Source organism: Oryx dammah, unplaced genomic scaffold (assembly GCF_014754425.2).
Source record: "Oryx dammah isolate SB20612 unplaced genomic scaffold, SCBI_Odam_1.1 HiC_scaffold_3, whole genome shotgun sequence".
In the NCBI taxonomy this organism is placed as follows: Eukaryota; Metazoa; Chordata; class Mammalia; order Artiodactyla; family Bovidae; genus Oryx; species Oryx dammah.
In genome coordinates, this window is record NW_024070187.1 from 109,801,985 (window position 1) to 109,812,912 (window position 10,928).

The 10,928-nt window shown below is 43.9% G+C and overlaps 1 protein-coding gene across 1 annotated transcript in view; it reads left to right on the forward strand.

The window, feature by feature from the left end:
* The window catches only part of CD38 (CD38 molecule), a 56,391-nt gene extending 53,788 nt beyond the window's left edge, over positions 1 to 2,603 (forward strand). The window contains exon 9 of the mRNA XM_040237338.1: positions 1,224 to 2,603. Within this exon, the coding sequence (XP_040093272.1) occupies positions 1,224 to 1,251 (28 nt within the window). The 3' untranslated portion in view covers positions 1,252 to 2,603. The remainder of the gene's footprint in view (positions 1 to 1,223) is intronic.
* Positions 2,604 to 10,928: the final 8,325 nt, after the last annotated feature.

A 10,928-nucleotide genomic window follows, 5' to 3' on the forward strand; every position in this document is an offset into this window, starting at 1 on the left:
AGCAGCAGCAGCAGCAGCAGCAGCAGCAGCAGCAGCAGCAGCAGCAGCAGCAGCAGCAGGGGAGCTCAAAGTGAATGTCATGGATATAGATGTCGACTGTAGACTCCTTCCATAGTATTATTTCCTTGAGAGTGAGGATACTTTTCCCACCTAGAATGTATTCACATGGGTTTTCTGGGTGGCACTAGTGATAAAGAACCCACCTACCAGTACAAGAGACATAAGAGATGAGGGTCCAGCCCCTGGGTCAAGAAGAGCCCCTGGAGTAGGAAATGGCAACCCACTCCAGTATTCCAAATGGACAGAGGAGTCTGGCAGGCTACAAGACACGGGGTCTCAAAGAGTCAGACACGACTGAGCGTGCACACACACACACACACACACACACATATTCACGTGGGGGATCCCAGATCACGATGTTGATGAGGATGGATGACTCTTAGAGCCAATGTGCCCAGTTGGTCACGACAGAAGGCTAGAGATGAGCCTGAGATGGTCCATCCTAGAAGCCCAGGGATGCTGCTAGCTACTTCTAAGGCTCTCTCTCTTTCTTGACTCACATTTAACAAAATCAGATTTGACTGCAATTAAAGGAACCACTTTACCCCCACTAGACACCCGCCTCCACTATGTGCCAGACACTCCCATTGAACTCTGTTACTTTGTGATTTGATTTTTGTGAAAACTAGAGTCATTCACCTGCTGTTACTATAGGAGGTATTCTGTGCAAAATATCGGAGTCCTCTCGCTGACGGCAACCAGCCCTCTTCTAGAGTGTCTGTGACCTCTTGCTGCCTGATGCTTTGACCCAATACTTCCTCAGGAAGTTTTTGAAGAAGAGAAAAACAATCCGCAACGGAAAATATGGGGTCTCCCCTCTTTGGTCGCTGCTTCTGCTGTTTCTTGACCATCAGCGGAGGTTCACAGCAGCTATCTGTGACATGTGTGGGCAAGACATTCCTTCCCATCTCCACATATCATCAAACATCAGTTATCTATTGCTACGGCTTTGCACATGAAATGAAGCTACACTGGCCTGTAGTTTCAGTCCTTCACTCTTGGACTTGACCTTTCTCGGCATTGTCACTGCTGCAGAAGAAACTTGTGTGGGTCCTAAGTGGTCCATGCATACTTTTGCTATTAATGAAGGGCCTTCTTTCATTGGCAAGTTGACCAAGGGGTGTATTGTACTGCCTCTTGACCTTTTTTCTTTCTCATCATAGCCGTGACCAGTTTCTTCGAAGTTCCTGAGGATTTATCTTGCAGATGAGTCAGTCAGCATGGTTGAGCCCTGGCAGTACAGATCAACACACACGATTCAGGAGACATGCTGGTGGAAAGTTGGGACTTTGGGGGAAAACTTTCGTCGTAAAATTAACACCAGAGATGGAAACCTTTTCCTCCAGGATCTTAAAATAACTTATGCTATTGACATAGTTTTTATCTTGATCTAATAGTCAAGAAAAATTAATTACAATATAAAGTTAGAGTAGAAGTTTTATACAGTTTTTTATTTTATTTTTCATATGATTCTTTTATATTGCTAATACGTTGGTAACATCCTCGCTGTTGAAGAATGACCTCTCCAAACCTATTGGCCAGTCAAGAAAAATAAATGCCCAGACTTTTCAGCAAAGGTCACATATCAAAATGAATGACCTTACCTCAGGATATATTTTTGTATCTTTCCTACAGATAAACTACAGATGCCATGGTTATGGGTCATGTTATATTCTGTAGGATGTAAGTTACCCCTGTGCTTGTTGTTTTATCTCTAATCCTTCCAACAGCCCTGTGAGGTTGATATTACTATCCTCCATTTGTTAAATGAGAAGAATAAGTTCAGAAAGTTTATATCATTTCCCAGAAGTCATACATTTAGGTCAAGGCAGAGAATGAATTTGAACTCAACTTTATTTCAAAATTTCATGTGCTTGCCCTTTCTAACCAGATAATACTAGATTGATAGTCCTTATGTTCTCTTCTAATGAATGTATGTTGGATTAAATTAAATACAATAGAATCTGAAATGTGATTTTTCTGCATGGCTTCAAAGCAGGTACATTTTTTCATCCTCTTCCTTGTTTCTCCACATCTCCGTGTCTTATGTAAGAGTCAGTTAAAATGTATTTATTTGTTCTTGATGCTGACAGTTTGTTTCTCACTTGAATTTTACTTGATTAGTCTTGCTTGGGAATGATCATTTTTACTACTCTTAAAGAACCAACATTTAACTTTGTTGATTTTCTCATTCTACTTATTTAGGTTTTACTTTTCTCTGTATTATTAGAGATAGAGAGATTTTAATTTCTTTGCATTTCCTTATTCAGCTTCTTAAGATGGAAATTGAGATCACTGAGTTTGCAGAACTCAAACTGTGCATTTTAGTACTATAATTTTTCTTCTGAGTGCTGCCTTGACTGCAGCTCTTAAAATTTTTGATATGTCTCTTTTCCTCATAATTTAAAAATATTTTCTGATTTAATTGTTATTTCAATTGTGTTGCTTAAGTTTTAAACATCCAGATATTTTCTAGTTCTTTGTTGTTCTTGTCAAAACATAAGAAGCATTGAGTGGAGAATTAATAAACTCACTTGGAAATCCTTCAGGGAGCCCAGTAGGTTTGTTGAAAACAGCATACATTTTGGAGTCAGACAGTTCTGGGTCCATATTTTGGCATCAGTCAAATCTCTCTGAACTTCAGCTTCTTTGTCACTTAAATAAGGATTATAAATTTACCCTCATCAGAGTGTGGTGAACACTAAAGAAGATGACAGAAACTGACAGTCTAACATAGTGAGTCATATGTAAGAAATCACTAGAACATCGTAGACGGCCTTCTGCCTGCCCTTTGATTGACAATCCAGTTCCCGTCGGGAGTTCTTGCAGCTGCCGCCACTGCCAGCAGAGCAGGGATTCTTCACCAGCCCGTGGAATGTGGTCTTGGCTGGACGTGAAAATAGATGCAAGGGACCAGTTCTGGTTAAGGTGCAATCTTGCCTCCTGCCTACCTGCAGAATGTCTTCAGAAATAGGTCCCTGCTAATCCACTGGGTAACCCAGCTGTTTTTCTTCTCGAGACTCTGCCTTATTTTTGGGCTAGCTTGCTGAGTTCCGGATCCTTTAATGTGCCTTCCTGGTTTACCAGGATACTCCATGAGGTGGCTCCCTGTGTCAGGAAAGTTTTGTCTTTAACATCTCCTTTCAGTGATGAAATGGATAGAGTTAAAATCAATTTGTGAGAATCTTCCCCTCAAGGAGACTCGTCTGAGTGCTTAAGGTCAAAGCTGGTGGACACCAAAGAGGAGGCTGGTCCCCAGGTTGTCACACCTGCTGCAGAGCACCTTGAGGGCTCTGGAGGCGGCCGGGGGCAGAGGTGCTCTTTGCTCCTCACCACCTTTGCGTCTCCATTAGCATGCTGCTTCATCCGTGACTCCGCTCTCCCTGTAGTTCTGATTTTGCATCTTTGCCATTGACCATGCATCATGGACCTTCCCTGGTGGCTCAGCTGGCAAAAAATCCACGTGCAATGCAGGAGACGCTGGTTTGATCCCTGGGTTGGGACGATCCCCTGGAGAAGGAAATGGCAATGCACTCCTGTGTCTTGCCTGGAAAATCCCGTGGACAGAGGAGCCTGGCGGGCTCCAATCCACAGGGTCGAAAGAGTCAGATATGTCTCAGTGACTAAATCGTGTGTCTCTAGCCCTAAGGACTTTTTCCCTAAGGAGATCCTCTATATCCCTCTTCTTATAAGTGACATCTCTACCAAACTGCTGATTGCTCATCAAACCTCATATTTTACTCCTAAACCTGCTATGCCTTATCTCCCCCCCTTCATTCCTGTGTACTCTAGAAAAATCCTGTTACTATCCCAAATTTTACACACCACCATATTCATCCAAAGGCTCTGGGAATGAACCGTAGCCTCATTTCCCTTTTCCAGCTCCTCAAGGATCACTATTTTCCTTCTCTAATGGTGTATGACCTGATGACACTTGAGGCACACTTTCCAACACAGTTCTGATAGCTGGAAGGATACACATATGCACGTATGCGTGTATAGGTATACATGTGTACACACGTTTTGCTCAGTCCATAGGGATGCTGCATTTAGTAGGTCTTTCTTAGTCCCGTTTGTATCGACCTGTTTCGCACCACATCTGTGTCTCTCATATACTTGGCAGGCAAAGCCAAGTATATATCAAATATTTTGGAAAAATACATTGTTTTCGGCTCGACAACTTTCTGTGCCTTTCAACTCTCATTGGAAACAAGCTCACCGAAGCCTGCACACTCCCCGCTGGAAGAGATGCCTTGGGAGCCGTGCTGACTTACTTCCTGGTATGTAGTTTCTCCTGAGGACCACTCCCAAGACTGTGACTTGGGCATCTCAGGTAGAATCCACATGGCGCACAACGACCCTGTGTTTTCGTGGCTTTTTAAAGGGCAGGAGGAGGATAGAAACAAGGACAAGGATGCACATGAGAGGGAGAGGAAGGAAAACAGGGAGAAAAAGGAGAGAAATAATTCCAGCCATGGATAGCATCTATAGCTCCTGCCTGCCCTTCCTGACAGCCTGCTTTGCAGATTTCAGACTTGCCATGCCAGCCCCCACAACTATGTAAGCCAATTCCTTGCAATAAATATTATAATATATATTTTAAAAAAATAAAGGGCAAGTGGTTATTTATATGAATACAAGTTTTGTATGGCAAGTTAAAATTGTATGAAGCAAAATGTTAAAATAAACCTACAGCATAACTTTAAAAGGCATTTGTATTTATTTAATTGGAGGATAATTGCTGTACGATGTTGTGTTGATTTCTGCTGTAGGATAGCTTGAGTTGGTCTTAACTATGTCTCTTACCTCCTGAGCCTGCCTCCCAACCCCCACTCCCAGCCCATCCCTCTAGGTTGTCACAGACCACCAGACTGTGTTATATAGCAGCTTTGCATAAATAAAAGCTAAGATATTAAAAAAGAGGGTATATGTGTATATGTCTGGCTGATTCGCTTTGCTCTACAACAGAAATGAATACAACATTGTAAAGCACCTGCACACCAATAAAAATTAATCAAAAAATAAAAAGGTATTAGAAAAAGACAGCATTTTATAAATGCAATGCTAGCCTAACATTTTCCCACAGTTTTTAAATAATGAAGCAATTAGTTTCTTTTTGCTACATTAACCATCATTTTTTAAACTTTTTATTTCCTATTGGAGCATAGCCGATTAACAATGTTGTGACAGTTCAGGTGAACCGTGAAGGGACTCAGCCACATATACATGTACCCATTCTCCCCCAAACTGCCCTCCCGTCCAGGCTCGCACATAACATCGAGCAGAGTTCCCTGTGCTATATACAGTAAGACCTTGTTGGTTATCCATTTTCAATAAAGCGGTAGTCTTCCCAAGTGGCTCAGTGGTAAAGAATCTGTCTGTAATGCAGGAGTCATGGGTTCAGTCCATGGGACAGGAAGATTCCCTGGAGAAGGGAATGGCAACCCACTGCAGTATTCTTGTCTGGAAAATCCCATGGACAGAGGAGCTGGGCTGGCCACCGTCCATGGGGTCCCAAAAGAGTTGGACACAACTGGGGGACTAAACAACAACAGGTCAACCCCAAGCTCCCTAGCTCTCCCTCCCCCCACCTGTCCCCAGTAACTTACGATATGCCTCTTTCTCGTCTGCCTTCCTTCTCAGTGTGACACATCTCCAGGCCCATCTGTGGTGCTGCAGGTGGCGTTACTTCACATTCTTTCTAATGCTGCTGCTAAGTCGCTTCAGTCGTGCCCGACTCTGTGCGACCCCACAGACAGCAGCCCACCAGGCTCCCCCGTCCCTGGGATTCTCCAGGCAAGAACACTGGAGGGGGTTGCCATTTCCTTCTCCAGTGCATGAACGTGAAGAGTGAAAGGGAAGTCGCTCAGTCATGTCCGACTCTGAGTGATATTCCCTTGTATAGACATACCACATCTTCTTCATCCATTCCTCTGCTGATGGACGTTTAGGTTGCTTCTTTGTATTAGCTGTTGTAAACAGTGCTAGCCATCATTTGGATATATGTTTTTCATATCAATCCATCAGGGACTCAGTTTCTGGGTGCTACCCCAAAAGGCAGTGGTTAGCTGGCCCTCAGATCACACTCACAAAGCACAGAAGGGTTTGAATTGATCCCTAACACAGTGTTTATCCTTGAACTTAATTCAAATTGACTCATCATGCTTTTTAAAAAATCATTTAAGCAAAATGCAAACAGCACAAGGTAGTGAAAACAGTGGGATTAAGAGACAAGTGACCCTGTGAGAAAGTTCATGAACATCTGTGACTCTCCAGTTTGGAATATATTTACAACAGATATCAATGAATTATACAAATACTGAATAATAAAGGACTTTGTGGATTTATTCTTTTAAAAAGCATTGTGTCTGGAAAAACTGCTTGCCCTCACTTATGCATGGAATCTAAGAAAGTCAAACTCACAGTAATAACAAGTGGAAAGGTGGCTATCAGAGCTGGAGGGGTAGGGAACAGGGCAATGCTGGTCAAAGGGTGTTGTAAACTTCTGTTTTGAGAAAGCTCTGGAGACGTCGTGACTAGGGAAGCTGAACTCCAATACTTTGGCCACCTGATGCGAAGAGCCGACTCATTGGAAAAGCCCTTGATGATGGGAAAGATTGAAGGTGGGAGGGGAAGGGGATGGCAGAGGATGAGATAGTTGGATGGCATCACCAACTCAATGGACATGAGTTTGGGCAAACTCCGGGAGTTGGTGGTAAACAAGGAAGTCTGGTGTGCTGCAGTCCACGGGGTCTCAAAGAGTCGGACATGACTGAGCGTCTGAACAACAACAACAAAATAAATATCAAGTTTTCTCACCACACACACACACACACACACACACAGAGGTAACTATGTAAGATGATGAATGTGTTAATTAGCTTAATTGTGATCATCGTTGAGCAATATATATGTAAACCGAAATGTCACATTGTACACCTTAAATATATGTCAATATTTATTCGTCAATCATACCTCAATAAAGCTGGGGGAAGAAACCTGCCACAGTTGTCTATGGGGTTGGAGGAAGAATCAAACAAGCTGGAGATGCTCTTCCAAAGACAACATGGCCTCTCACCAACCCCACCCCAAGGTTAAGTGAGTCGGGCAGCCAGAGAGAGGATGGACGGTCATTGTGGATGTCTTGGGGATGGGGGAGGTGGGACTAGATGCTCAGCGGGGTGCACATAGTCTGTTGAAGACCTGATAAGCCCTCACCATCCCTCTATGCCATCAGAGACATCGAAGAACAAATAGTGCTCTTTGCTTTCCAGCAAGAATCTCAGCTTGGAAGTTTGGAGAATCACGTGATGACACACCTTTGTCCTGTTAAGAAACCCCACTTGAGACCTCCCAGGAGTCGATTGATGAGATAGTGAAATGTGTGACTATTAATAAGGAACATAACTGTGAAGCAATGTTTGGAATTGTGAACCACTGCAGACCTGCAGGGAAGAGAAACCAAAGAAGGTTCGTCAAACACGTGTATCAACCAGTGACCTTAGCTGCAACAACTGAATACAGCTCTGGCCAGAAATACATTTTCTAGAGAAGCTCAGAGGCTGGCAGGTTTTCCAGGCGGATAGTAGAACAGTTTGGAAGCCACTTAGTCAAGAGCAACCTTCCAGGACTTCCCCGGTGGTCAAGTGGTTAAAAATCCACTTTGCGATGCAGGAGATGTGGGTTCGATCCCTGGTCTAGGAACTAAGATCCCAAATGCCACGGAGCAACTAAGCCCACACGCCCCAGCTACTGGGTCCTTGAGCCCCAACTAGAGAATCTGCAACAAATCCCGCGTACCAAACCAAGACCTGCCACAGTCAAATGAATAAGTAATTTTAAAAGGGCAACATTGCAAAGGACTCCACAGACAGGTCAGGTCGAGGGGTCATCCTTGCCCCAGGGACACTCAGCCGTCACTTTGTCACCGCCAGATGTGGCCGCTGTTGCTTCCGGGACCAGAAATAACTGAAGGGGGTGGTGCATGCCGAAGCACTCGGAGCGTGGCCCTCGCCTCCCACACCAGCCTCACGTTCACGGTCACCAGATCCAGCTGACGTCGGACCCTGAGGTGCATAGAATGCCTAGAACAGAGCTCAGCTTTTCTACCTGTAAAATGGGGTGATAGTGGTGCCCAACTCTTTGGGTTGCTTGAGCTTTAAGCGAGATGATAGCTGCACAGTTGTCAGACTAGCTCTTGAGGTGGTGGTCCAGGGGTTAGGACTTGGCGCTTTCACTGCCATGGCCTGGGTCCAATCCCCTGTCAGGAAGCTAAGATCCTGTAAGCTGCATGGCCTATGTGTATATATATATATATATAAACAGTGCTTGGGCTGGGAGGCGGGAGGGAGGTTCAAGTGGCAGGCTACGAACATATACCACATATGCATACCTATGGCTGATTCATGTTGATATATGGCAGAATAAATAAAATAATTTAAAAAAAAAAAAACAGTGCTTGACACATAGACTATCATCAAGTTTAGTTTTTTAAATTCCAAAAATACTGTTGGAATCTGTTTTTATTCTGGAGTAAATTGCTTGGCAAGCCTACTTGGTTTGGAAGCTGAGACCCAGAGACCTCGTGGACAGTGGAGGAGAGGGCAGGGAATGGCTCTCTTGACAACCAGCTGGGCCAGCCACACTCTCTCATCCTAGGCGGGCTTTGAGTCATCCTAGGTGGGTACTACTTGCCCACCTGAAAGGACTGGGCAGAGATCCTCCTAAGACCTTTCACTAAGAGCTGGCTTCCACTCTTGGAAGATCTTCCTGACCCAGAGACCGAAATTGTGTCTCCTGCATTGGCAGGTGGGTTCTTTACCACTGAGTCACACACCAAATGATAAATTGACTCATTGATTCACTGATTCATTCAGCAAGCTTTATTAAGCCTGCATTATCTACCAGTCAGCCACAAGAGGGCTTCCCTTGTAGCTCAGCTGGTGAAGAATCTGCCTGCAATGCGGGAGCCCTGGGTTCAATTCCTGGGTTGGGAAGATCCCCTAGAGGAAGGCATGGCAGCCCTCTCCAGTATTCTTGCCTGGAGAATCCCATGAACAAAGGAACCTGGCGGGCTGCAGTCCATGGGGTCGCAGAGTCAAACTCAACAGTGACCAAGCACAGCACATCTACCAGTGAAACCACTACGACCCTTCCGCCTCCTCCCTGCCTCCAGGACGTGGTGTATAGTGACGCACTGGGCTTCCCCAGCAGCGCTAGTGGCAAAGAACCTGCCTGCCGACGCAGGAGACGTAAGAGGTGTGGACTTGATCCCTGGGTCGGGGAGACCCCCTGGAGGAGGAAATGGCACCCCACTCCAGTCTTCTTGCCTGGAAAATCCCGTGGACAGAGGAGCCTGGGGGGCTACAGTCCATGGGATGGCAAAGAGGCAGACACACCGAGGCGACTTGGCATGCCTGCTGTTTACATGTGTATTTCCTGTTCCGTCTCCACCTCTAAAGTTTTAGAGACAGACAACGCTTTTCCATCACTTTATTTCCATGAACCTAGTCCTTACTGGTTGAAACAAGTATAGCATATTAAAAACCAAAATTATAAAGGATAAAATAAAGCAGATCTTAAAATCAATACAAACAAGCAACAAACTGACCCTAGTGTACATCTTATTGATAAATCAACTACCCAGGCACAAGAAATGAACTCAAGTCTTGTTTGAACATAATATACTGACTGTGCAATATTACTGGAATATATTCTAAGGAAGAAAATAACCACAAATCAACCTTTAACTCTAATCAATAGTTCATTTTGACATGTATGATGTTTTGCAGGTTAGACCAAACGACTGCAAAGAATGAATGTATAAACTGAGAAACGACGAATGAGGTGTTGAGTTTGAGTTGATGGGATCACTGTGAACTTATACATATTTGCAGATGCAATATTGTTTAGCTACATTGCTATTTTGCCATATTTTAATTTCTCTGAGGTCCTAATTCTACAACATATGTTGAAAGCTTGCTATAATCCAGACCCGGTACTCAGCAGTTTACATGAAATATTTCCTTTAGTTTTCACCATTGCACTTTGTGATTTGTACAACTGTTAACAAAAAGTGACAAATTTGCCACAATAATGGAAGAGTTAGGTGTGATCTGACCCCAAGTTGTGCTTATAATCACAGAGATGAGGAAGACAAGTCATAATCTACTCCATTTTAAAGAACAGCATTCATTTGAACACTAAACTTGATCCGATAACTGAAATAATTGTCTTATAGGAAAAGCTTTGGAATCACCTAATTTGTCAATAAAAGGATTTGTGCTCACTTGGCATAGAGCATATTTTAAGGGGGTTGGGAAGCAAGATCTGGGTTCTAGACCCACTTCTGAAAAATCCCAGCTCCATGACCTGCAAGTACACCAGACCTTTCTGGGTCTCTGTTTTTGCTTTTCTAATTGAAGGAGCTGGAAGACATGTGGAGTCACAGACTCGAACGTCTGCAGATATCGACTGGAAACATAAATTAGTAAAATGCCCTCGGGACCTGTATCCCGTCTATGCTGGTGGTGACCTCTCAGCTGCAGCCCCAACGTTGCCAGGCAAGAGTGCAGGCCTGCTTGAAGTCCTCTGATCTTCCAATTCCTCAAGAGAAACCAGCAGTCCAGGCTTATGTGACACTTTCCAAATTTTAAACTAATAACTAAAACCACAAAACAAAACAAACAAACAAAAAACCTTGTGTCAGAAAAACAAACCAAAAAAACCCCATATTGGCTCTCAGATCAACACCTTATACATTTGTGGATCAGATAAACTCTGAAGTCCCTTCATGGGGAGTCTTTGTAGAAAATGAAATGGTCGCTCCAGTCATGGAGATGTTCCATGCCTCAAATTGTGAAACTCAA